The sequence below is a fragment of the Hibiscus syriacus genome, unplaced genomic scaffold (genome assembly GCF_006381635.1).
Source record: "Hibiscus syriacus cultivar Baekdansim isolate YM2019G1 unplaced genomic scaffold, ASM638163v2 tig00113338_pilon, whole genome shotgun sequence".
NCBI lineage: Eukaryota > Viridiplantae > Streptophyta > Magnoliopsida > Malvales > Malvaceae > Hibiscus > Hibiscus syriacus.
Window position 1 is genome coordinate 276,634 of NW_024063457.1, and position 27,801 is coordinate 304,434.

The window sequence follows — 27,801 nt, forward strand, 5'->3', positions numbered from 1 at the left end:
AGGTGAGTAGGTTATGGTAGAGTGTATTCATAAGACTGCATATGTATCTATTCTGTCAGTGTCTTATATTTGAGTAATTTGCCAAACCTTCCAACATGGAAAGGGTACTAAAATAATGCAGTTGAAGCAAGCACAACATATGGGAAACATTCTCCAAATTCCCTGTATGATTCAAAGGAGGACATGTTTAATATATGTAGCATAACAAAAGAAACAGACTTCTTAATTCATAGAATTTCGCACGTCTGAGACTGAACAAAAATGTTGACACAGCTTAATCTAACACGGTCATATGATTCATAAAAGAAAAAACATTGCAGTTGATAGCCGGATCGGAATGCTGGGGCAAGCTCTTGAAGAAGGAAAGGCTTGGGGTGATGCTCTATACCTGGAATTAGGGAAAGAAAGGGCTGCTGCTACTGTAGCTATGGCAATGATTTTGCTTCTGCAAGAGGATAAGGCATCAATAGAACTGGAAGTAACACAATACCAAAGGATGATAGAAGAAAACTCTGCTTATGATGAAGAGATGAACATTCTGAAAGAGATCCTGGTCGGGAGGGAGAAGGAGAATCACCTTTTGGAGAAAGAAGTTGAAGCTTACAGGCAGATGAATTGACGTGGAGATGCGCAGAGGGGTGTGGTTTTGCTGCACTATGAATAAAGCTGGACAAATGCCTTCATTTTCATTTGGTTTAGATGAAGATCCATTTCTAATGGGGAATAGTGGATCCCCTGCGAAGAATGGTGTGGGAAGAGGTTCAAGTTGGCCTTCAAAAATTGAGACACCAGCAGCTGAGAAAATAGTTGATGATGCCATAGCATGCCAAGCAGTAACAATAGGAACGTCACTAAGTTTCGGTGGCACTTCTTTAAGAATAGAAGAACTCGAGAGAAATGCCGTATCTGGTGAGCCACTGAGCTGCAATATACAAAATTCCACATTTGGTATAGAGCCAACTATTTATTATGTCCATGTTATCAATGATAACAAAGGCACATTTAAGGAGGAGAATGGCAAAAAATGTGAACTGCTAAGTGCTAACTTGTTCTTCTTTAGATCATGAGACACTGCTATCTGACTTAGGGAGGTGTTCTTCTGCCGTCAGCAACGAAAGGTTGGATAGCGGTGCTAAAATCGAACACCCTACAGAAAGGCTACAAATAGTTCAAGGAGAAAAAGAGAAGCTGAATTTGTCTGCAGATCAGAGGGAAATAATAGATATCCTATTGAAACACACCGAGAAGCAGGTATGTGGCATTTCAACTGGATCGCTTTGTCGCATGCTTCATATGTTAGCATTTCAAAAGTGTCTTCGAGATACTATTTGGAAACATAATATGATCCCAAAGAGTCACACTTCCTTCAAGTCCGATTCTGTTGGTTAATTGCACGATAATGATCGGCAAATACATGTTGAAGGAAATCGTTTTCTGATTTACCACTTATATTTCTCACAGAACTTATTAACAATTCATATGTCCGTACATCATTCCTTATAACTTACTTCAGCTACTGCTTTTTAGGTGGTATGGATATGTTTTAAGGTCTGATGCTAATATCAGCAAGTGTAGGGTCCTTCTCCATAGGTAACTTATTATTTGAGTATTAGTTGGTAATTTGTGGATAAAATCTGTAAAAATCCATAGAAGTTAGCTGATGCTGTTGGTGTCTGTTTGTATGTAAAATCCTTTTAATATTTCTACTTTCAATCGAATTAGAGTAGCTTCAAATTGTCTAGTTGACCCTCAAATGTTGGTCCCCCCAATAAACAAATAATCAAAGGGCAACTTTGACCACTTGCTTGTCATCTTTCCTCGAGTTAGGCCGAGAGGCCTATGGATGTAATTATTGTTTGAAAGTGAAAATATACAAAAAAAAAAGTTGACATTGTGAAAATATACAAAAAAAAGGTTGACATTGTGAAAAATATACAAATGTGGTCACCATCTTCTTTAGGATTAGAAGAATATACTTGGGAGTTATTTCATCTTATTGTGCGATAATTATACTTGTGTTTATATTTTAACATACTATATGGAGAAAGAAAACGTATTAGCGAGTATCATTAAATTATCAATAGAGATAATCAAAGAGAAAATATCTCGAGATGGGGGTAATGTAAGTTAGGTTATGCGCGAGAGAATGATGGTAAAGTGGAGTAAATCGTCGATAGGCTGGGTGAAGGGTAACGTCAATGGAGTAGTATGTGTAACGGGAGGTGTTATCCGAAACGATCAAGCTGACTAGATCTTTGGGTTCACAAGAAGTATATGCAACTGCTCGACAGTGGTAGCAGAGTTATGGGCCATCCATAATGCATTAGAGCATGGATGGAATTCGAGGCTTTAACTAATTGTTAGGTTATCTTGTTTCTCTTGTTCGATATTATAAAAAATACAATTATAAATGTTAAAATATAATTTGTTTTTAATGAAAATCTAGAAGTAAGTAAAATTGGATGCAAAGGAATATGAAATGGTCAAGCTTGAGGCAATTATTATGGTGGTTTGAGCATGTGCATGGAACTAACACATGAGTCTTTACCCTTTGCTTATACCGCACCCAACCACGCACCATGATGTCTTGCCCTAAAGTTCTTAGCTTTCGGTATTTAACAACCCGCCTTTCTTTTCCCCTCTGCATCTGAATGGGACCTTAGCTGCAATAAATTATTCTCTCTATAATAGAATATTCTGTACCAAGTATTGTATAACTTTTTTTTAAGAAATGTGTTATTATTAATTAATAAAAACATTTTATTCTAATTTATTGATCGAGTTTATGAATAATAAAAAAATTAAGTTTTCAATCAACAATCAGTTGATCTAGTCAAACGAGACACTAAATCTTTTAAACAAAATCAAGAGTTTGAATAGTGGTGGATTCGTGAGCACACATATGCTAGTAACACAATTTTTGCATAGGTGGACACAATTAAAATTTTAGGATGGACACCATCAATAAAATAAATAACTAACCAAAGAAAATTTAAATTTTAGGATGGACACGTACCCACCATGAACTACATGTGATCCGCCATTAAGTTTGAATCCTAACTTTTATAAGTAAAGCAAACTAACTTAAATAAGGCTGTCCTCATAATAAGCATTTGTAAAAATCGGTTAAAAAAACAAATATTCAAAAAAAAAAACTTCTGAATTTAAATGATTCAAATATAAAAATGAGAAGAGAACACGCTACAAAAATTCAGTAGAATCTTATACAAATTATTCTAGTGTTTTCCTATTCCTCATTTCCTTTCTTTTAGCATTTTCAATTTTTAATGTCAGGTTGGGACATTTTGTATCTAATTGCACCTCATAAACGTGTCTGGTTTTATGTCCCTTTTTTTTCCTTTTGAAGAACATGTCCCCTTTCTTTGATATGCGAGGAAAAACATATTTCATAAAAAATATTATTCTTTTAAAAAAAGCTATTATTTGATGTATATATATATATATATAACGTTTGTTATTCTTTAAAAAATAATTTTTTTTTATTTTAAGCTTTAAATTTTACATCTTAAAACTTAAAATCTTAAACCTAACTATGAATCATTATATTAAAGTAAACAGAATTATATAAACTAAAATTTACACAAATTACTATTAAAAAAATTACACAATACCCGATCTAGATTAATAGATCAATAGATCGGATACCAGTGATTAATTTTTTTTAAAAAACAAGCAAACTGAGTTGGGAGGGTCGCCCTCACCTCTGTAATACCTGATATGGATTAGTCGATCAACACAAATTGTATATTAGATAAAAAATTATAATTCATCAAATACAAGTGAATATAAAAAATTTTGTGATGTGTACATTTAAAAACTCAATTCATGCACGAATAAAGTTACCTCATTGATTAAATAGATGATTGTTATTCTTAGAGATTATGAGTTCGAGCATCAAAGATTGCATTGTATTTAAGCATTCATTGTCATATAAGAGTTTTTAAAATAGATTCTACCACATGTAATCATATTAAATTAATAAAAAAAATCAAATTGTGTCCTTTAAAAGTTTAGCAATAAATTTAGAAAAATAATGTGTACTCTTAAATTGATTTCTTTTTCACTTACACTATTATCTATTTATATTTCAATAATTTATACATAAATTAATGTCTAATTGACATTTACACGTGGAAATTGATTTAGAATTAGTTGAAAATTAATTTAAACTTTAAATTGATTTACAATAGTTTTTTTTGAAGGCATATGTCAGATATCAGTCATAAATTGATGTCTAATTGACATTTACACGTGGAATTTCATGTAAAATTATTATTGGTTGAAATCATTTACTCGGTAAATGTCAGTTATCAATCATAAATTAATGTCAAATTGATTTACACATTATTTTTCATTCACATAATCCAAAGCAATATTGATCATATATTTGGAAAAAAAAATCCACGTGAATTAATTATAGATGATCGGATTTCTATATTTATACCCTCTTCGATACCTTGTGAAAGTCTAATTGTAAGCGCACTTTTTGTCGAATTCCATAGTCCCACTAGCCAACCATTGTCCGCGTGGCAATAGTATCTGACGTGGAACATTACCAAACATTTTTTATTAAAATTTAAAAGTAAATAAACAAAACAGGGAAAAAAACTAGATTGTTATTGGCTTACACCGTGTCGCTTAACGGGTACGTAACGCCGAAACCCCGCTCCCGCTCCCGCAACGGATAAAAAATCGGTAAAAGTTGACGGGAACCACCGTCGCTTGATGAGTAGGTGAAGCGGCGGTTTAACGCTACGTTACGAAAGCGAATATTTCTTTTTTATAAAAATATAAAATATTTCCTTTTTTTTAAAAAAAAACTTCTTGACAACGACACGCCTCAGCTAACTGGTCTGGCCCCAAAAAAGATTAACAAAAAGAAAATACTCCGCCTATTATTTTATTTTATTATTCTAGAAACAATATAGAGAGAAAAGAAGAAAAGCCCGCCTCGCACCGTAAAGCTAGCTTTGGCTCCGATTATTATTATTATTATATATATATATATATATATATATATATATATAAGGAAATAACGAGAGAAATCGAAAATTCAATCACCCGTTAACCTCGCTCAATCCGTGTGGAATGAATGCGGTATTTTTTTCAAGGTATATTTTCATGCGTTTCCTATTTTCAGTGTTTTTTATTGATGCATTAATTATGTCATTGAAGTTTTTTTATATATATATTTTATCTTTTAATTGTGTTTGTTTGATCTTAATTTTGGATCTGACGTGATTTGATTTCGTTTTTTTTGATTTACCTTCTTCTGACCAGTAATACTATACTGTCCTGCTGATTCCGATTCATTTCTTTTTTGTCCATTTCTGGTAAACTCGATTTTGTTTTCTACAGAAACCAGCTGTAATAGAGAATCGAACAGATCTGTAAGATTTGGTAATATATAAGAGTGACAGCATCTCGTAATTTCTGAGGTTCTCTGTGTCCGTTTGGTTACAGAGTCAAGTTTCATCACGATTCCGGATACATATTACAATGCCTGGTAAATTATGTCTAATTTCTAATTTTACTGAATTTTGATCCATGTCGAGATCGGAATTGTATTGGTGGATTTTTTTTGTTGATCTGTTTTTATTCATATCAGGGGAGTTAATAGAATTTCAAGAAAATGAGAGGTTTAGAAAAGAAGGGAATTTGGATTCCGAGATGTATGAGGACGAGAGAAGAAGATCAACGCGAGCGAGATCTCTGAAGAAGAAAGCGATGACTGCTTCGACGAAGCTAACACACGGTATAAGGAAGCGTGGCAAACGCGTGGCTGACTGCAAATTCGCGGCAATTTCTATCGAGGATGTGAGGGATGCGGAGGAGGAAAAGACGGTCAGAGCATTTCGCCAGGCATTGCTTGCCAAAGATCAGCTCCCCTCAAGTCATGATGATTACCACACTTTGTTTAGGTAATTTAACCAACCAGATGATTTATATTAGTACATGTTTTTGTAGAAAGATATGGTATCTATTTGCGTGGCTAGTTCATATTAAACTATGTTGATAAGATGAGGAGATCATTCCATGTACACAAATCTGCTCTGTTTTAGCTTTCTACTAATATGTCCTGTTTTGACTTACCAGAAATCTAAAGCTTTGAATTGTTTACAATTGAGTATAACTTTGAGGTAGAATTATGTTGTGCTTGAAATTATTTCCTAATTGTTCTATATTTTTCTTGTATTGTCTTAGAAATTTATAAATAATCTCTAAACTAGAAGACAATTTTTAGATTTTTTATTTTAGTATGACATGTATAGGATGTGTAGGTTCCAGAAACAAATTCATTAGAATTTTAGAATAAAATATAAGAATCGCTTCTTGATTTCCTACTCGATGTTTTCTTATTAAGAGTAGTGGCATGGTGCACTATATATCACATCATCTACAGTTTAGCTATTTCATGGACTGTAACTGTCCCTTTTATTGAGATTTGCCCTTTGTACTAGCTTTCACTTTTCATCATCCCATCTTTAGCGGCAAGAATTTGACAAGCATATCACTAAAATGAACTATTCAACTTCTACTGTCTAGATCAAATGTCTTAATAACAGTCTCTTCTAATAAAAATAAGGTTTTTTCTTGATTTAATGAAAAAAGGTTTTTTCTTGATTTAATGAAAAAAGGTTTTTTTTCTTGAAATTTTTTGCAGCTTTATAAATATAATGCGTACTTCTTTGCTGGAACTGTAGTGAAGCATGAGATTCTGAGTTTGCTTTTGAATACAAGTTATTGAGCGGAAGAGTCACCTACTTAATCTTTTAATTTCACACTAGGCTAGACTTTCAGAACCATTAAACTTGGAAGTAGAAGCTGCGCTTCATATCAAGTTGTATTTAAAAAAAATACTTATGCCATCTTATCCAAATAGAAAGAAGATAATAATCGTCCCAATTCCCCCTCCTCCCATAAAAGAAAAATGATTCCTAGCATTCGACTATGTTCTTTCATTTAAAAAAGCTGGTAATTGTTATTGCAGATTTTTGAAAGCAAGGAAATTTGACCTCGATAAAACTGCCCTGATGTGGGAAGATATGTTGAACTGGAGGAAAGAGTATGGAACAGATACTATTATACAGGTAAAATGCATTCTTCTTATCATATTTAAAATTTCTTAGTCAGATATACTACTTATGATTATACAACTTATATAAGCAACTGTTTTTATATTGTTGTTTACGGAAGAATGTGTTGTGATGTCTGTCTTTTTTGTTTGATGATTCTAGTTTCCATGGTTTTGACAGATGCCCTGATGTATATGCAGGATTTTGTGTATGACGAATACGAAGAAGTTCAGCGCTGTTACCCCCATGGTTACCATGGTGTAGACAAACAGGGTCGCCCTGTTTATATTGAAAGACTTGGTAAAGTTGACCCTACCAAGCTGATGAAGGTTACTACAGTGGACAGATTTTTGAAATATCACGTGCAGGGCTTTGAAAAGTCCTTTTTGGAGAAGTTTCCTGCCTGTTCTATTGCTGCCAAGAGGCATATAGATTGTACAACCACAATATTGGATGTCCAGGGGTTGGTCAGTGTTCATAAATTACTGAATACATACATTTCATGCAATTTCATGTTTCTCATCATTATGCTCTTTATGCAGAACTGGATGAGCTTTGGCAAGGTTGCACATGATCTTGTAATGCGCATGCAGAAAATTGATGGAGACAACTATCCTGAGGTGGGTTCATTGTTTCATTAAGCGAAACTGACATATGTATCTGAATTATTAGTGCATGATGTCCTAAACTGTTACTAATATCAGTTTTCTCTCTACAGACTTTACATCAAATGTACATAGTTAATGCTGGAAATGGGTTCAGACTACTATGGAACACAGCAAAAGGCTTTCTTGATCCGAGGACTACAGAAAAGATTCATGTACAAAAATTTTGGAACATGTGATCATGAAGAATATATATTATATATATTATCCTTTTTCAACTTTTGAGGGTTGGGTTTCAACTAATCAACTAGTATTCTTTGATTATATAGGTTCTAGGGAACAAATTTCATAATAAATTATTGGAGATTATTGATCCAAGGTTGTGGTTTCTTCTGTACCGTTACTGAAATGTCTTACTGCCTGCTTGTTTTGAGCTTTCTTACTAAACTCTTTTCTGAAAATCTCTTAAGCAGCCAATTGCCGGAGTTTCTTGGTGGAACATGCTCATGCCCTAATGATGGAGGCTGTCTTAGATCTGACAAGGGACCCTGGAATAATCCAGAAATAATGAAGGTACGATCCTTGGCTGTATTGAAAAGGAAAATGAATAAATAATTTTAGCCTTTGGCATCACTCCTCTCTGTTCACACATATTGATGTCTAAGGAAACCCCTGATTATTATTTTATGCCCAAAGCTAAAAGCCATTGCTTGTATTTTGTTTGCAGTTGGTACGGTTAGGAGATGCCCTGTATTTGAGGAAAACAGAAAGTTCTTCTGATAATGAAAATTTGGAAGCCAAACTTCTATCTACAAAGGTTTCTCCAACTGCCTTTTTGTTGATCAAGTTCCCTTGTCTTCTGTCAATTTATCTTTATTTAGCTTTGCATCATGTTCCATTTTAAATGGCTCTTTGGCAGGTTGCAAGTAGTGAAGTATCTTATGCTTCGGTGTGTGGCCAGATACTTCTGGTTTCATGCAGTTGGTGCCACTTCCTGAAAAAGTAAGTTTTTCAAAGTAATTGGCTCTGCCTCATCACCATTCTGGCTTTTCATTTAACTATAAGAATTTAATCATTAGACTTTTTAATACATGTTTCTCTTGTGATACTCTGCAAAAGTATTATTTAATCTTTATAAGCCTTGTGTCAGGGAAGGATGAGTGCTCTTAATTCAATGCGTGACATTATTGAACCAGAAAATACTGCAAGAACTGAAGAAGTCAATTCAACAAGTGAGTGATCACTCGATCCTTAATGAACATTGTATTTGTGTTTATGTTCTCGCTTTGAATCAGATCATACTATTATCATAGTAAACCTCCATAATGATCGATAAGTGAAGTAAAGCATAATTAGTGGCAATAATTAGCCTTTCAAAGGTAAAGGAGAAATCATGGCCATCATCCATTCTATTAAGATATGGAAATTGGTAGTACTGTGTTGTTCTTTGGCCATGCCGGGCTTGAACTTGTATGCCCAATCAAATTTTGAAGTGTGGCTCTGACTCTTTTAGCAGATATAGTTGGTCCTACATCATAGTAAATAATTATCCTATAGTCGAACAAGGGAAGCATCAAAACAAAACTAGTAGCCCTTATGTTTACTGCCATTTGTAGGATATACACTATGTTCAATCAGCCATGCTTGATTAATTAAGATATCCAAGCCTGTAGTTCTTTCTGTTTTTACTGCCATTCACTTGCAGACTGTTTAAGAAGCTGATTTGTCTTTATTGCATTATAACATCATCTCCGTTTTCTCAGCACTTGAACTTCATATTGGCTACGCTAATTTTCTTTCCGACTAGAGCTTTTACATTATTTGTTGCTGTTGGCAGATGATGCAACTGGTGGTGTTACTCCAAGAAAGAAGTTTGTCCTCCATGTAATAGATTTTGTGGTTTACTTTGTACTCAAATTTTTGGCATGTATATTTTTCTTTGCCCCTGGACCGGGAAGGTTTTCGGAAGCACTAGATTTAAACCCACAAGTAGGAAACCAATCTAACAACCAGCTGGCAGATTCAGGGTCTCTAGAAAATAGTACTTCTACTGAATCAAAAGAGGACTCACTCCATCCATGTTGGCAGAGGCTACAAAATTTAGAAACCTTGGTAACTGAGCTTTGTAACAAACCCACAAAAATTCCTGCTGAAAAGGAAGACATGCTTCGTGATTCATTAAGTCGTATTAAATCAATCGAACAAGATTTACAGAGAACGAAGAAAGTAAGACTTCTTTCTATAATGGGTCTTTATTGCAACCAGTTTTTGTACCTTTGAATGTTCTGATCACTAAACACGGACTTAATTTTGTAGGCCTTGCTTGCAACTGCATCAAAGCAAGTGGAGCTTGCTGAGTCATTGGAACATTTAAAAGACAACAGCTTGCCTGTAAGTTTCTATTTTTTTAGAGAAGAAAATATAAAAATGGATATGAATGGATTTGAACAGTTAATAAAGGAAACTAAATTGGTGACAGTAGTCTGTTCTGATTACTTCCCTAATTGCTGCGAATCCATTTAGATGGCCAGGACGCCAGGTGTAAGCCGGTTTGATTGACATTTGGACTTTTAATAATAATATACAAAGAATGGTGGGGTGGAAAAAAGGTTTAACCAAAAGCTATCCCTGATTATGATGAATCTATGTTTTATTAATAGGTTTGGCATATGCCTGAGTAACTGAACTTGAGTTATCCATTTCTTATATCTGAGAATTTGGGATATAAGCATATTTGTTTCTCAACAAAAATGCTGTTAGAAATTATCACCTACTTGTAAAGCATGGGTTAGATCAATTTATACGCCTTCTTTGACATGGAAAACTAATTGAACTCCCCTAACGAAACTTTCTCTAGATTCATGAATTTTTTTCTTCTGAGTTTACAATTATCTCTCGAATTTGTATTATTGTTCATGGAAATATGCTGTTTCCAATTACTCAATGTATTTTTAGTTCAAATTATTTTGTATATTTTCCTTTTTTACAAAAAAAAAAAGGTAGAGCAATTAGCATGATATATTGATATTGAGTGCACCTGGATAACTTAGAATAAAGTGCATATTCTGATGGTATGGCATTTGCAGAGGACAAACTCATGTTGGCGAAGAAACTACAAACCTTTAAATCCAGGAAGATGAATTTGCCTTTTTGGGTATCCAATTATGCAATTTCTATTGTCAAATCAGCAATGCTATAATGGCAAGATGCTAATCTGTGGCGTGATTTGAGAAGCAGCAGGTTGTCAAACTATTTCACATTAGTCTCGATTGTAATCCCCATTCTGAAGAACTCTATCTCATGTCTGTTATTGTTTTGAATTTGGCAGTCGAGGTGACGCACCAGAGGTTTGAGGTTGATGGAGAATAATAGTACATGGAAATAAAATCTTTCTGACAACCACAATAGTAGTTAGGGAGACGGAGACGGTTGTGCATATAGTTTTTGAAGCTTCTGTACATAGTCCCCCCACATTTCTTTATTCCTTTGTTTTCTCAGTGTCATATAGAAGAACAATGTTTGAGATCACACAGTTAAGATACATATCCAGAAGAGATTATCTCAGGTGTTACTTTCTTCATTGTTTGGAACAATGTTATCAATTTCCCCTTCAACTTTATGAGTTGTGTTGTCCTTTGATCAATAGAAATCATCATTGAATGTTACAGTACTGCCGTTAATATTGACATGATAATCTATAATACTAACGTGATAATCAGCTTCATCCGCATTTAAAAAAAACAGTTCAAATATTGTCTACTCTCCATTCAGGTTGACTAGGGAAATATAAAGAGAGCCAGGCACCATAGAAACCACTTGCAGCGAAGTAGTCATCCACAAAGTAAGTTTGAAACTTAGGTTTTCAATCGAGAGAGAGTGTTTGAGAGGAAAAAGGTCAGAGAAAAGCTTTTCACAAACCAATTAAAAGTAAAGGGGGGAATGGGATACCATTTATCATCGTTATAATTTAAAACAATATGATAATTCTGCATGTTTCATCTTTGCCTAGTATGCAAACCTAACAATAATAACACCATATGGCATCTGCTTAAATATGAAAACTGTTATTACCTGTATATTGTGGTTACAAGAGCTTCCAAAACCAGTAATAGCAGAACCCATCACTGTTGCAACTGCACCATCACTAGATTGCTTCTCTCCATCTTTAGAATTAAAAGGCTCGACATACAAGCCGCCCTGTACTGCGTGCAGATGCAGAGTTTGTTGTTGTGACTACTGCTTCAATGGCAGCTGTTGGGAAGAATTCTGTTGAACTTGTTGTAATTGCTCATATTTGGTAGTGTTATTGAGGTGGCGATGGTGGGTGGGATTGTTGTGTCCACCGTGTCCCTACATTATTTCCGTCAGTGGGTAAGCCACCTGATAATTGTCTCTGCCCTAAACATTGGTTGACAGAAGGTACAGTATCACAACCGGCTGAATTTGTAAGAGGATCGCTCCCCATGGATCCGACTTGAGTGGCCACATTTGACATACCAAGATCAGATTCTGGTTTAGATGATTTCCGCTGAATTCCAACAGGATAAACAACTGACACTGCATTGTTCGCTGAATCAATGGCAGCCTGTGGCATTGCCATGGTTGTGGTTGTACCCATCTCTGGAGCACTGTTCACAGTCTGTTGACACTAAATTGAACAAACATAAAATTAAAAACTGAAATTTAAATAAATTAAACAACATACATAGACGAGGGATCAAATCGAAATAATTAAAAAATGTTAAGTTGAAATTAATGATAAGATAGGAACAAGATGATGGACATTGTAGAGGGGTTTTATCACATTTCAAACAAGATGAGAGCGTTTAAGAATCAACATCAATGCCAAGTAAAAAAACAAGCCAAGTGTTTTGGTAACCTTAAAAAGGCAGAGAACAAACACAATACCGATCTACCTTCAACGTCCATCCTCAGATCATTTATTGTTTTTACTTCCACCAGCACAGCTGCCATTGCCACCACCGCTCGCCGCCTGTGCTGCCTTCTTCGCTGTCTTTTCTTGCAAGGCCTTTGCATCTCTATGAATTCGCCATTCATAAAATGCTAAGAGGGGAACAAGCCAAATTAGGAGGTTAAACGATACAAAATGAATTCGAGGATGTGGTGGAGCACGAGATTGTGTTGGAACACGCGGCGAGAGAGTCAGTTTTTGAAAGAAGCGAAAGTTGTAAGTCTGCATGTGATAATGGGAATAATGGATTTTTTTGATTCGTCCAACTTGGATGGTCGGTTAAAGGCAAAGGTGATGAAGAACGTGATTAACATTATCAAAAAGCATGCTATTAGTAATTCCAAGAGTGTGGAGGCCCAACAGGATGGGGATGTGGTTGGCAATTTGGATGGAAGAGTTAAATCGGGGTGTATAGATAAAGATTTGGAACATATTCTTAGAGTATTGGAGGGGAATTTAACTCTTTCCAATCCTTTGAAGAGAGAGATTCGGGTCCTCAAATAAAGGTTAGATACTGCTGAACCAAGAAACAGAAGAAGGTTCAATGTGAGGGTGTTTTGTCTGTTCTTGGAGCCAGAATATGTTTCCGTTTTTTCCAGCTTTGGAGAAAGAGTCTACAACTGGGTTTTCTGTCCTCTTCGTGTGGAAGCTCCTGGATGTTGTGTTTTATTTTGGCTTCTTTGGTTCGAGTCAGCTGTACTTTTTGGTCTTTATTTTAGGAGTTTTGTTTTCTGGTGCCCTTCGAGCCAAGAGTTAGGCTTTCAGTCGGGTCAGTCCTTTAGAAGCTGTTGCGGTTGATATGTTGGATTAGGTTGAGTTTTGTTGCTGCTATGGGGGTGTTTTCGGTTGTTTTATGGTGTTATGTTTTATGTAGGGGGTCGATCTCTGGATGTATATTGGTTTTTTTATGTTTAATGAAATCATAAGGCACTCTTTTCCTCATTCCGCTGATTAAGGAGTTTATCTATAAGTCCCTCTAATCAAGAACTAGGTTTTTAATGAGGCCTTCAATTCCTATAAAAAAAAAAGGAAACCTAGTCAATCCATCATCCTTAGAACCACTCTTCCCCTTACCGCCTGTCCTGGTTTGAGCCCTTTCCCGATCTTTATCTCTCTGGTTGCCGCATTAGCTTGAGTTAATGAATCAACAACAACAACAAGAACTGATTATTTTATAAATTTATCTTCTTAAATCACGAATTATGGTTTTTTTTCCTTCAATGTTACAGGAGTTTAGCAAACTTAAAGGATATGAGTCAATGTTGATATTCTGGGGAGCCAAACAATGGTCGGCAAAGATCAAACCCTGCAAATTTCAAACGATTGATAACGCAATTAAACAATAAGAAGCACAATAAAGGTTAACAAAAATGAAACTGATAAAAAATGAGAAAGAAAATTAACTTTTTCCCCTGTTTGGAATAAGGACATAAGATTAAAAAAGATAGAAAGAAAGAGGTTGTTGTAAGCCAGGGCATCCTTTATACACGTGTACCAATTGTGAGTAAGTTTATTTTTGGGTAAATTCACATTTTGATCACTCAAGTCTGAGTAAGTTTATTTTTTGTCACTCAACCTTCAGGTGTAAGTAAATATTTTTAAATTTCCTTTTTTAATTCCTTATAGGTTGGTGTAAGATCAATTCCTCATCGTCATGATTTTTCTGAACAAAATCTTTTTGTTGCTTTTATACAGCGTTTTTCTCGAAATATCATCTATACATTATAATATTCCCTGTCATACATCCTTCAGACTATTTTTCTTGATCTAACACCCTTTGCAGTAAGGCGCGCCCCCTGCAGCGCGTTTTACGCTGATATGGTGCCACGTGGGGTAAGGTGTGCCCCCTGCAGCGCGCTTTACGCTGACATGAACACACGTGTCTAAAGCGCGACCCCTGGGGTGCGCCTTACGACACGTAGGGCTATAGCGCGGGTCAGGGAACATGCTTTTTAATTATCACATGCTCAATTATCAGACATGCATAATGCAAGGCGCGGTGCAGGGACCGCGCCTTACATTATTTACCCCGACCTTTCGGCTTTAAAACATCCTCTCTCGGCTATAAATAGTCATCTCCCCGTAAACTCTCTCACAATTCTCTCTCAACCGAGAAATTAATACAACAATCCTTTCAACCAGTAAATAACACCCAACAATCCTCTTATATTTAATTCAGAAGTTCGTTCGATCTTTCGTTATAAGGTAACTTTATTATAATATTTTTTATTATACTTATCGTTTATTATGATTATTTGAAAAAAATATTATAGTAATTGTTTTCAATTAATTTCTGTGCCTGTTCAAAGGGAAAGCGGGAGCACACGTCGAAATATTTTTGCGGTGCAGGTAATAATATAAAATTATATTATTTAAATTATTTACGTTTATGTGTAAAAATTTTATTGTGATATATTTTCGTTCATATATTATTTATTTAATCAGGTTTGTTTCAGTTGTTTTTTTGCAGATATAATATTGTCGTACTTTTAAACTCTAAGAATGGCGCGACTTTCAGCTATTGTTTATTATGATGGATAAATTCGAGAAGATGAAACCGGCGTTATTTTCGTATCAAATGAGCATGTTAAAATATCATTCAAGAGAAACATAACTCTTGAGGAGCTGATAACGAAGATTTCGAGGAAGGTTCATGTTGGAAGTAGTAGAAGAATGTCGTCGTTGCAGTACAAATTTCCAACATCATTGTTGCCATTCACTTATACAACGTTCGAACTCTCGAACAATGATGATGTTGAAATGATGGCTGATTCTCAAAGTAATTATTCCGACTGTAACATCCTCAATACCGAGTTAATGACTAAATTGTAAAACTTCAGAATTTGGTAATTAAAGCAGGATAATTGAATAGTATTGTAATTTGATATAGGGTTAAATTACAAGGAAGATAGAATGGAAGGATAGAATGGTCATTTGCAAGGAAATAATTAAAGAAGGGATATATATATTAGCTCCACGTGGAAGAGAAGAAAGAAAAACAAAGGTTCCAGAGTTCTCTTCTTCTCTTCTTTCTCCACACGTGAAGACTTATAGCAAAGGTGAGATTTTTCATAAGCTAATTGTTTGCTGAAATTTAAGTTTGGTTTTGCTCCTTAGATGTTAATTAAGCTTAAGGAAAGCTTAATTTGCTTTAAAACAACAAGATAAAGAGTGTAGGAAGAATTAAAGATTAGGAGTGCTTGAATGGAATTTTGAAATAAAGTTCATATTTGAAATCGGAGGTTGTATTTGACTTGTCATCGACTTAGTTAAGACATACGAAGTGTTAAAATTAGATTTAGAACATGTTGGAAATTGAGGGAGATTCTTGAAATCTATTTGGAGGATTGAATTTTTAAGTATAAGAGGTATTGAATGGGTATTAATTAGTTTAAGTAGATGTATGCAAGTTAAGGAGATAAAAAGATGGGGAATATGAAGTGTTGAGAGGATTATGAAGAGATTTTCGTGCTAAAATAACATTTCTGGGTTGTGTGCATCGATGCACATTCAATGTGTACCGATGCATCAAGGGTAAAATCCCAGAAATTGTTCAAGGTGTATCGATGCACATAAGGTGTATCGATGCACTCTTTTAAAATAAAAACATCGAATGTCATTAGTGTATCGATGCACAAGTAGTGCATCGATGCACCCCCTTAAAATACAAACATCGCATGGGATTTATGTACCGATGCATAGATTGTGCATCGATGCACCGTCAAGGGATTCATCGATACATGGTGTAGTGCATCGATGCATACCTTCATTAAAAGATGAAAATAACTTTCTTTTTAGCCTAAAAAGTGATAGTTTATAATATATTAATTAGTATACTGATTAGTATCAATGTATTACTATGTAGATATAGAACATAATTTCGTTCCAGAACAAACCAATGATTAGGATCAAGTCAAAATAAGCAAGGCCAAGGTGAGTGCATATCCTAGATGAAATGGAATTGAGACAAGACTTGCGATAAGTCTATCTCTTATCATTGAATTTATGATTTTATATTCATGCACATGCATACATTTATATGTGTTAACGTTATAGGGATTTCATGCATTTTTCATTCATGATTAACATGGTATTATATGAATGAATGCCATTATCAGATAATTCTTCCAAATATGTGAAATAATGAAAATGATCATATGAACAGTGACTTATGTGTTTACATTGACAGTGATGAAAGAGATATGAAATGAGAAATGTATTTATAATTAAGCTCATGTTATTTAATATGAGAGCTATAGGTATAATTGGCATGCCAAGAGTCGAGGGATTATCAGTGGTCCTTTGGGACATAGTGGTTCTTCAGAACAATCAGTGGTTCTTCGGGACATAGTGGTCCTTTGGGACAAATATTCAGTGCCCCTTGAGGGAATTATACGAGTTGTGGTGACAGCATAGTGCACAACCTCTATGTACTCACATACCTTTGTTCTCAATAATGTACATGGGCAATTCAAAGATAAGTTAACGTGGGATTAGCATAAGAATATATGTTTTATATGTACATGTTACCGTCATATATGTTATAGTGAAATAGATGCATACAAATAAAGATGTCATGATCAGATGGTAAGAATGCATGTTCATGAATGCATTGTTATATATATATATATATATATATATTTATATTATGCGTCACTAAGTCTATGACTTAGCGTGTAAGTGATTTACACGTAGGTACCAAGAATCAAGAGGAGCAGTAATAGAGGCAGCAAGGACAACATCACTACTAAAAGATCAGATCAGAAGTAATTGACAAAGTAGGTATTTTGGTTGTGTATAGAGTGTTGGCATGTAATAAGTGGTTAATTACGAATGCTCTGATCGATTTTGTATTTTGTATTTTGTGGTCTCTTTTATGTAAAATAATGTATTTGGTTTTAATGAAAATTTAAAATTTCCTTGTTTTTCTTTAAGTGTCAAAGTTTGAAAAGTCAATGTGGCACCTCAGACTCATATTCGGGTCGGATATGGGTTAAGGGTGTTACACAGACGGCGATATTGAGATGTATGCAAAGTTTGTTCAAGTGTGTGTTGTTCGGGGTCAGTCATTAAGCTCCCACTATGGGCTGGCTGAACAAGTTGATCAAGTTGACAGCCCGACTATAGTAATGTGTAATGATTTTAACGCCATAATGGGAAATCCGCATCATGGTGCCATCACATCAACTTCAATGGGGAGACATTCATCCGCAACTTCTTATGATATATACCGAGGTAGGTCCACGAACAATCCATATGGAAACATCGCGTCCAGTTCAAGGGGAATGCATTCATATGCAAATTTCTTTGACCTTAATATGGAGATGCCATCGACGTAATAATCTGTGCAGTTTCCATTTGACACGATGGCTTCAAGCTCCAGGGAGAGGCATTCGACTACGAGCTTTTTCGATCTCAATATCGATATGCCTTCTAGTTCAAGGGGAAGGCGTGCAAGTAGTAGGTTCTTTGACCTAAATGTGGAGAGCATGGAGGAACCATCATCTCCACCAGAAGAACCACTTCGTGAGCCTGGTGTGGATTTGTGCTGAGACTGGGCTATTCATTCACCCAGAATCACCGTAATTCAACTCCGATGATGATGATAATGTAGATGAAGTTCCATTAAATGTGGCACAAACTGACCCTCCATCACACATGTATGAAACTGATTATGGTGCAATGTACGGGCCAGAATTTGCGGATATGCCTCATCTCGGTAACTATGGATATTACTCATCAATAAATAATGGTGAGTTATCTTTAGGCATGGAGTTTTCAAGAAAAGAAGAAGGGATGATGGCTATAAAAAATTACAATATTCGTAATTTTATTCAATCGAGAGTCGACCGCTCCGCGACAGAAAAATATGTATGTTACTGTGCCCAACGCGAAAACGGATGCAATTGGATGGTTCGCGTATCGAAGAGGAAGAGGAAAAATAACATATGAGAACTAACAGTATACAACAGTCCTCACGCATGTTGTGCTGGAGGGGTCAACCAAGATCATCCCAACTTGGACTCTGAAGTGATATGCCAAGCCATCATTCTCATGGTAAAAGCAAGCTCTCATATAGCTGTTGTTGTGTTGATTTCAGCTATACAATCGCAGTATGGGTACACTGTCTCCTATAAAAAAGTTTGGTTGGCAAAACAAAATGCCATTGTCAAACTTCATGGCGAATGGGACGAGGGAAAAAATATGTGTCATTTCAGATCGCGGAGCTGAGATCAAAGTAGCAATGGAGTCTTTGACATCAGCAACCCTCCTATTAGCTGCAGTATGCATACCCGTGCATACATTTTAACTTCATCATCAGAGGCGTCCTCGCTCAACTGTCGAAAATTGACATATAACCAATTTAACGGTATCTGACTACCGTTAAAACTTTCTGGGACACATCCTAGATAGTCCCGACACAAAGCAGTCCATGAACCGTGCGTCATCCCTGATATCACATCTCCATCCACCGGAAGTCCCATGTGCATAGAAATATCCTCAAGTGTAATCGTGCACTCTCCGCACGGAAGATGGAATGTGTGGGTCTCCGGCCTCCACCGCTCCATTAAGGCATAAATAAGGTATGATTCTATCTTACAGTGACTCTCATATCTACCTATGTGACCAAATCTAACCTCTACTAAATACGACAAGACACACAGCTAGGTATCACTAACTTAATGTTCCTAATAAAATGATCTAATACATGGTCCCTCTCCTAAAATTAAATAATTACAAAAATTAATTTTTAAACTAATAATCATGCATTAAATAAATAAATAAATTATTACTAATAATTTAAATTATATTAAAACGTTAAAATGTTATCGTATCAGCAAAATGTCGCGATATATGATTTACATCCAAGCGAAATAAACATTATTCCATTTTATATCTGCAAAAAAATTTAAATAAATAAAATATTAAAACATTTAAATACTTAAATAAATTAAAAACAAAATATTAAATATAATAAAATATACCTTAAACAGTTAAAATAGAATATAAGAGTATTTAAGAGAAGTTGAGAGAATTTGGTGTGATGAAAGTGATTGAGAATGGGGGTATTTATAGGGAGGGGTGGGGTGTGAACGGCTGGGGTAAGTGGGTAATTAAATCTAAGGCGCACCGTAGGGTACACCTTTTTGACGCGTGTCAGCATTAAAGGTGAAGCGTAGCCCCTGTCCCGCGTTATACCCCACGCAGCGCCAGATCAGCGTAAAGCGCGCTGCAGGAGCGCGCCTTACTGCAAAGGGTGTTAGATCAAGAAAAATAGTCTGAAATGTGTCTGATAGATAATAATATAGGGTATAGGTGATATTTAGGGAAAACGTCATTTTATACTTCATTGATTAAGTAGTAAAAATAAGAAAACTATTTTTACGTAAATTATTATATTATGTCTAGCCATTGACTTTGAAGTTACGAAAAGAATTTGGGTTTTTGGTTGCACCATTCATGAGGTATAAAAGGATAAGAAAAACTTTTTTTTTTTCTATTACGAACACTCAAGTCAACGATTAATTGTTCTTGCACCAACATATAAGAGATTAGAAAAGAAAATCTAAAATTGTTGACTCACAACTAAAAGTTGAGTAACCAAAACGTAAATTTCTCAAAAATGTTAACGTCATTTAGGGTGCAATCGATTAGTCGAGCTGTGACTTTTTCAAATATGATGACTCAATTGTAAACTTACTAATAATAGAGTGAGTTGTAGTATAATTTACCAAAGTAAATACAATAAACTTTTTGTAAAAACTAAACAAGACCAGTTGGAGAAATAGAATGAAAAACAGATTAAACTAACAATTTCCTTTTAATTTCCGGGAAATTAGAAAAGAAAAGGCCCCTCCCCTAATTTCCCCCATAAGACTCGGGCTCCATTTTCATAACCTCTCTTTTATCTCCCCCAACCTCCATTTTCCCCTTTATACAAACCTCAAAACAAAAACACCAGAAAGAAATCCTACGCATACGGACAGACAGACAGAAAACGAAAAACTAAACCATTGGTTGAGACAAAGGACGTCCTTCTTCAGTGCGTGTCCCATCTTTTCTTATTTAGTATTTCATTACATTTTTAATTAAGAAAAGCTGAGAAAATATGATTGGTTTGGTTATCTGTCTCGTATTGTGAACAAAATAATCATCTGTAGTTGTGCTTTACAGGTGAACCGTTGAAGGCTGTCTGTGAAATGAGACTTGTTCTGCGAATGTAAATCCCCGTAAACTGCCACGCCAACCTTATTAAGTTATCCTTCGATCTTAAAGTAATAATGATTCACTTTTAATCATTGTTTAAGTTTAGACAAAATTAGCTCTTAATGTATTGTACGAATAGTCACTTTAGTTCCATTCTTTGATTTTAACATTTCAACGTTCTGCACGAATCAAACAAAGAATTATTTTTATTGATTGAGGTTCCGAGATCGAGCACCAAGGGGTGTAAGTGTCAAATGTTAAACGGTTGAGATTTATCATTGAACTGATATTCTCTCCAGGCTTCTCAATGTGGCTGCTACCAAAGGTGTTTTTAGCTTCCATCCGAAATGTAAAAAAATTGGGTTGACCCACTTGTCCTTTGCCGATAACCTCCTAATTTTTTGTAAAGGTTCTGTTGAATCGGTTGTAGGGGTGACTAGTGTTTTGGACTCTTTCTATAAAATGTCAAGACTCAAGCTAAATGCTTCAAAAAGTGAATTCTTTGTTGTTGGTATGCTCACTGCTGTTATTGAGAACATAAAGCAAATCATTGGGTTTAAACTTGGCTCTCTTCCAGTGAGATATTTAGGCATTCTTTGCTCACAAGGAAAATTTCTGAAAAGGATTGTGCGACTCTCATCGATAATATTAAATCAAGGTTGCATCAATGGTCTAGTAAAATCCTTAGCTATGCAGGCAGGTTGGAGCTTATTAGAACAATACTTTCTTCTATTGCAAATTTTTGGTGCAGACAACTCTTTCTTCCCAACTATGTTCTCGTTTCTTCTGGAAAGGGTCTGACAAAGCATCAACTGGAGCCAGAGTGAGGTGGAATAACATTTGTTTATTAAAATCTGAAGGAGGTCTCTGTATTAAAGACATGAAATCTTGGAATAAAGCTTGCATGGTCCGGTTAATTAAAAACATCCTCGCAGGCGAAGGTTCCCTCTGGGTTGCATGGCTCAGCAATTATGTATTTAAGGGCAAAGACTTATGGACTGTAGGAATTAATACCTCTGCCAGTTGGAGTCTAAAAAAACTTCTGAAATTGAGACCAGAAGTGCACCATCTCTTTTCTTCAGGCATCATCAAAGCTAGTTCTATATGAGATTCTATTCGGGTGAAAATGCCTAAAGTCCCTTGGCATAAATTAATATGGTTCCCCCTCCATATTTCCAAACATAGTTTGATAATCTAGATGGCTTTTCTCGATAAACTCCCTACCAAGGAAAGGCTTCATCGATTAAGACTTATTAATGATTATTTATGTGTATTTTGCAATGCTGAATTGGAAACTAGAGAGCATCTCTTTTTAAAATGCCCTACTGTTGCCCTGCTGTGGGAATCTACTTTTGCTCTTTCTGGTCTGCAGTTTGCAGCCATTTCTTGGGATGTATTTGTGGCGAGGGCTTGTTCAACATGGAGGGACAAATCAATGCTAACAACGGTCATGAAGCTTCTCCTTAATGCACTGGTTTACTTACTCTGGGAGGAACGGAACAAATGATTGTTCTAAGGTCGTTCGAGGTTTGCTAGTGACTTATTAAAGGCTGTCAAAGAAATAGTTAGTTTACAACTAAGGGGTAGAATTTTTTAATAGAGTAGATAGTGTGAATATTACTCTTTGCAATCATTGGGGTATAGTTGATCATTGATTCTTTTTTGTATGTATTGTTCTGTTTCTGAACCCTGATTGTATTTTGTGGCAACTTTGCTATTTGGATAATAAAATACTGACTTATCCAAAAAAAATTATTGTTGAAGCCACTGACGATGGTACGTCATCCATCAGGTCGAATTTCCTCCAAGAACGAAGATGAAGACGAAGACGATGATCACTACGTGTCTTCAGGAGAGGAGCAGGATGGATCAGAATCACCTTTAGAGGCAACAGTGGAGAAGAGGTCATTATCCGCTAGGGAAGCGGTGACGGCACAGGAAGCAGCAGAAGCGGCGGCAGCGGGAGGAGAGGAGCCGGTGAAGATGTCGTTGATGGACTTGTTGGGGGAGACAGGGTACGAAATGGGAGAAGACGAGGAAAACGAGGATGAAGACGAAGATGAAGACAATGTGGCGGTGTCATCCAGGGGAGGGATGGAATATACGTGCTGCATTTACATGGTTAGGCATAAAGGATCGGCGTTCATTCTATGAGCGCATACGTTCTGCCGCCTTTGTTCAAGGGAGCTCATGGTTCAGCGAGGGAACTGCCCTCTTGCCATGGCTACATCTTGGAAATTCTTGATATATTTTGATTTTTCTTTTAAAAACCCCAAGTTCCATTGAGGAATGAAATAGTGTGTGTAAAGCAATAGCACTTCCTAATACGTTCCCACTCTCTTCTTTTGATTGGGTCTTGCTTGTGTTTGAGATGATAAATAAGCACAAAAAAAAAGATTGGTTGATTGAGTTATTGAGATTGCAATGGAAAAGTGGTTGAACCTATTGGCCAACACCTCTTCCCTCAGCAGATTAAGCTACCTTTTCGTTGAAATTTTCCTCATGATAAGAATAAAGAAATTAATACGTGCACAAGGAACGGTGTGGTCCTATCCGATCATTCAAAGCAAAGAAGAGTGTTAGCAAAATATGAGAGACAAACATAAATGCTGTTGCTGCTAACGACCATTACATTCACATTTTCATTGACTTAGGCACAACCGTACAAGCTCATGCTTTCATTACACATACCATGTGAGCATACAACTACTCCTTACCAAAAGTTTTCATTACGTCTTCTCCAAAACAACAAAATATAGGTGGTTCATCACGCTGTTCATTTTAGGCTAAAAATATGGTCATGTATAAACGACGACGACAACTATTCGACACCTAGAATACTACTGGAACCATAAACAATTTTTATGTGTATTATGAATCCCAAGAGCGACGACAAATAGATACTGCATCAGATTCTATTCCAGTTATACGGGTTTAATTAACAGGGAGATTAAAGGGTCATAAAAAGAGAGTTCACAAGAACACTTATCTAGTCAGCCTTTGGTTCTCATAATGGTGATGCTGCCTTTTCCTCCTTCGGTATGAATTTTAGTTTTGCCGACAACAGGCTTCCCGGAAAAAGCAGAAGCGGGGAAAGCAGCAGCAAGATCTTCATTGTTTTGTTCCAATTTTGATGGTGGTGGAGTTCGGATTCGCTGGTTTATATCCTTCAGGGTAACATCTCCATGGAAACCACAGGGTTTAATGAAAGCAAATGGGTAGGCTACGGAAGACACTATCTTAGGGGTTGCGTGTATGAAAGACTTCCTACCTAAATGAGCAAAATCCAATCTCATGTGTTAGTCTTATGTGATGATATTTGAGATAGAAGGAAAATGACACTATATTACCTTTGTAAAACAACATTTCGAGGAGTTCGAATTGCTTGCTTTTGAACAGCATCAACCTGAGACTCGGGTCGGACATTGCACAACTCTATGAACAGAGAATAAAGTTTCATCATATGGTTAAGCTAAATGACAATGACGAAGAATTTATTCAGAAGAAAAGGATTCGTGTACCTGAAATATCAATTTGAACATCAGACGTACCACTAAGATTCCTGAATCTCACATTATAAAGAAATCAGAATATACTAATAAGTAATATCATGATCAAACAAAAAAAGAAAAGGTTGGAAGTACATCCGAGCATACATATCATCAGAGCAAAGAAGCATCTCTGCATCAATAAAATATTCAGCAAGCCACCCTTCACACGACTGATCAAGACCCTCATAACCGGAAGCTGATGCATCCTCTGAAATATTTTGTCATGGTTAAAAATCCAAGCATGCATTTGATTATTTTTTGTAAGAAATGGACTTGCAAGGGAAACCTGAAAAATCCAGCAATCCACTGAGATGAATCAGGTAAAACCTCTTCAGTTGAATCATCCCTCTCCTAAGCACGGAAAGAAACAACAAATAAGTAAAAGAAACGGATACACAAGGTAAACTTAAACCAGTATTGCATATAATGGGATAGTAATAGTAATTAGCCATAGATGCTAGATGTATATTTTTAAGAGGTCGCCAAAAGATGCAGAACTCCAGAACTTTTTATATATAATGAATGAATTACATTAAGAAAAAGGAAAGCAAGCTCCACCCAATAGATTAATAGCTATACAACGTTGTATGGTGCAAACAGGATGTAGATGGATACACAAAATGATATACATGAAAGATTTTTCCTTCCCTGTAATATAAAACAACTGATGATAGACCGATGTTTTCTAACATCACATTCCACATCTAGCGTACAGTCCAAGTCAATTTTTTAGATCATAAATCAAAGATAGCAGGTTGAAGCATATGATGTAATGACATGCTTTTACTTCTCAGCAACAAAAATGTTATCTAGCGCTCACCCTTGATTTTAGTAATGCAGATGGCATCTCTTCACAGACAAGGGAAGAATCTATTACATGAGTCTCAAATTGAAGCATTCTTCGCCTTTTAGCTTTTGAAGGGGCCTCTCTCTTATCCTCTGGTTCCTTGCTCATATTATCTGAAATCGCGGTCTAATTACTTTAAAGGAAAGAAAAGAGCAACTATTAAGAAAACAAGAAAGTTTCAAATAATACATTATCAAGCATCAACGTTTACCATTAACATAATGTGACAGATTCCCACATTCCTTAACAGGGGTTGCTTCATCAAACATATAGGAAAGGTCTTCTTCATTCAAGGTCACTCGAGCGCATGCAACTCGGGAGGCATCTGCTCAGATGTTGTTCAGACATCACTAATCACATTTCTTAAATCATTTTACACATAGGCAACTTCAAACATATTGGCTTAAAATAAGTCATCATCTGAGCTAATAACTAACCAAAACTGTAGTTCTTTTGAGTACCATAATTCTCGCCATGCCAATTCCAAGGCTCCCTGCCACGAATCAAATAATAGACACAGAAAATATAGTATTCAGACCAAACAAAGAGCGAATGCAGATGGACTAGACAATGAATCACTTGATGCTTTCCAGAAAGTGAAATCCGAGCTACATTTGACCACATTATGCAAAATCCCAAAAAGGGCTTCAACAAATAATCACTAAATCACCAACAGAATCCATAAAACTACATGGAAATAAGGAGGAGAAAAAGTAATGGAATATTATCCAGATAAACAACAGCAAACAGTAAACACTTCCCCTCATAATTAAAACATGGAAAGGAAAACTAAAATTACAACATTGGATGTAAATTCCAATAACGTTGACCCCAACAAACACCACATATAGAATAATGCAAGGGATTTATAGATAGTACTAAACTGCAGCTGCAACGTAGAGTTACGGCCGCATCGTAACATTTTTCAAAGTCACAACGACACCGCCTCCGCAATTTAAAATCATAGTTATTTTTAGGAAACAAATTATGCCCTCCGCAACCACGACACCTTACCAGCAATAGCCATCGCAACCGCAATTTAGCCTGTAGCATTTGGATCTAGCGACAGGGATGTCTGTTTGTCGGCATTGAATTTTATGATAATAAAATAATAAATATAATTTCGACAGAAATTTAACTTAATCTAATTGTATGCACTTAATCTTTTTGTAAGATGTCAAGCATTCAAAACCTCTTTCCACCACCAAGGCACCAACATTATCTTCCTTTGATTTTATTTGTTTAATAAATTGATGACACACGTTATCATTTTATTAGTTAAACAAAAATAAAAAGAACAAAAAATAATACCATATTATCATCATCACTAAATAAGGGTGAGCAAAACTCGATTCGACTAAAAAAAACTGAATTTTTCAACTTGATTCAACTCAAATTGACCTCGAGTTGAAATTTTATAAACTCGATTCGAAAAAATTTCAAGTTCAAATCGAGTTGTAAAATGCAACTCGAATAACTTAATTTTTTTTAGTAATTAGTTTATTTATTTTCAATTTTAGTTGAGTCCTTAGACTTTGTATTATATATATATATATCATGTATAAAAAAAATATGAAGAAATATATTTATATTATATATATGGTTATAGAAAATTACTTAAATTGGAATCAAATAATATTTTAATATTATAAATATTTACAATTAAATTTAAACAGAAACTAAAAAAATCGACTCAATACAACTCGGCTCGAAAAAATTTCAAATTAAGTTCGAGTTGTAAAATATGACTCTTCAACTTGGATAACTCGAAATTTTTTACTCGACTCAATCGAACGCTCTCCCGCTAAAAATAATAATCGATGATTAAAATATAAAAAATAATATTAATAGAAAATTTATCAAAAATAATATAATAAATAATTATGCAGTTTAATATTTTTTAAATTTTATTTTAATTCATGTTATTTTTTGACAAATTTTCATAATATATCCTTTTAACCTAAAATAGTGTATGAGATTATTATTGTATAATTTAATGGAGTTAATACGTGTGACAAATGATAACAATCTTATCAAAGGAAGACAGGGGACACAAAAGTAAAAAAAAAACCCCCCGAAATATCAGACAAAAGAAAGTCCAACATTTGTTCAAAGCCCCCAAAGTATATGCTCTACAATTGAGGTTTTCACCAACGTTTTTTATTTTGGGATTTATGATTTTTTTTATTGTACATGAATCGTGTTAAAGTAATGAGTTTAAATAAAAAAATATTTTTATTTAAATTTTTTACTTTGATGTGATCAATTTTAATAAAAGGTTATATTTTATTATAACTCGTTATCTCGAATTGAGGAGTTTAAATAAAATAATATTTTTTTATTGAAACTCGTTACCTAAATATAGCAAATTTTAATTCTACTGTAACATTTATGATATTATCCAAAATAAAAATTCAAATACCCTAATAAGTTAAATAAAAAATTCGAATACCTTAATAGAAGAAAGAAAAAAAACTGCAATTGATCAAAGCCCCGTCAAAAAAACATAGCCCAAGAGAAA

The 27,801-nt window shown here is 35.1% G+C and overlaps 3 protein-coding genes across 3 annotated transcripts; 2 read left to right on the top strand and 1 right to left on the bottom strand.

Moving 5' to 3' along the window:
• The first annotated feature begins 5,067 nt into the window (after positions 1 to 5,067).
• On the top strand, positions 5,068 to 11,188 carry LOC120186365 (phosphatidylinositol/phosphatidylcholine transfer protein SFH9-like). Its single transcript, XM_039190319.1, has 15 exons — positions 5,068 to 5,132; positions 5,380 to 5,527; positions 5,630 to 5,942; positions 7,013 to 7,112; positions 7,298 to 7,564; positions 7,640 to 7,717; positions 7,816 to 7,917; positions 8,032 to 8,081; positions 8,176 to 8,275; positions 8,430 to 8,539; positions 8,638 to 8,704; positions 8,853 to 8,934; positions 9,540 to 9,928; positions 10,019 to 10,095; positions 10,791 to 11,188. The coding sequence occupies exons 2-15, from the start codon at positions 5,521 to 5,523 to the stop codon at positions 10,840 to 10,842; spliced, it is 1,794 nt and encodes a 597-aa protein (XP_039046250.1). The 5' UTR covers positions 5,068 to 5,132; positions 5,380 to 5,520; the 3' UTR covers positions 10,843 to 11,188.
• An 11,467-nt stretch (positions 11,189 to 22,655) lies between these two features.
• On the top strand, positions 22,656 to 24,060 carry LOC120186384. Its single transcript, XM_039190327.1, has 2 exons — positions 22,656 to 23,003; positions 23,935 to 24,060. Exons 1-2 carry the CDS (start codon positions 22,656 to 22,658, stop codon positions 24,058 to 24,060), a joined length of 474 nt encoding a protein of 157 aa, XP_039046258.1.
• On the bottom strand, positions 23,940 to 25,982 carry LOC120186416 (protein XRI1-like). The gene is made up of 8 exons (XM_039190354.1): positions 25,718 to 25,982; positions 25,492 to 25,605; positions 25,254 to 25,393; positions 24,727 to 24,784; positions 24,539 to 24,647; positions 24,404 to 24,444; positions 24,233 to 24,317; positions 23,940 to 24,153 (listed from the first exon to the last, which is right to left on the bottom strand). Exons 1-8 carry the CDS (start codon positions 25,902 to 25,904, stop codon positions 24,150 to 24,152), a joined length of 738 nt encoding a protein of 245 aa, XP_039046285.1. The 5' UTR covers positions 25,905 to 25,982; the 3' UTR covers positions 23,940 to 24,149.
• Positions 25,983 to 27,801: the final 1,819 nt, after the last annotated feature.

Coding starts and splice junctions, on each gene's coding strand:
- LOC120186365 (XM_039190319.1), top strand. Junction 8,082..8,175: donor TTGGAGATTATTGATCCAAG/GTTGTGGTTTCT, acceptor TCTCTTAAGCAG/CCAATTGCCGGAGTTTCTTG. Junction 8,540..8,637: donor GTTTCTCCAACTGCCTTTTT/GTTGATCAAGTT, acceptor CAAGTAGTGAAG/TATCTTATGCTTCGGTGTGT.
- LOC120186416 (XM_039190354.1), bottom strand. CDS start 25,904: ATGTGGTCAAATGTAGCTCGGATTTCACTTTCTGGAAAGCATCAAGTG. Junction 24,785..25,253: donor CTGCATTACTAAAATCAAGG/GTGAGCGCTAGA, acceptor TTCCGTGCTTAG/GAGAGGGATGATTCAACTGA. Junction 24,648..24,726: donor ATCTCAGTGGATTGCTGGAT/TTTTCAGGTTTC, acceptor CATGACAAAATA/TTTCAGAGGATGCATCAGCT.
- LOC120186384 (XM_039190327.1), top strand. CDS start 22,656: ATGGTACGTCATCCATCAGGTCGAATTTCCTCCAAGAACGAAGATGAA. Junction 23,004..23,934: donor ATACGTGCTGCATTTACATG/GTTAGGCATAAA, acceptor TATGAATTTTAG/TTTTGCCGACAACAGGCTTC.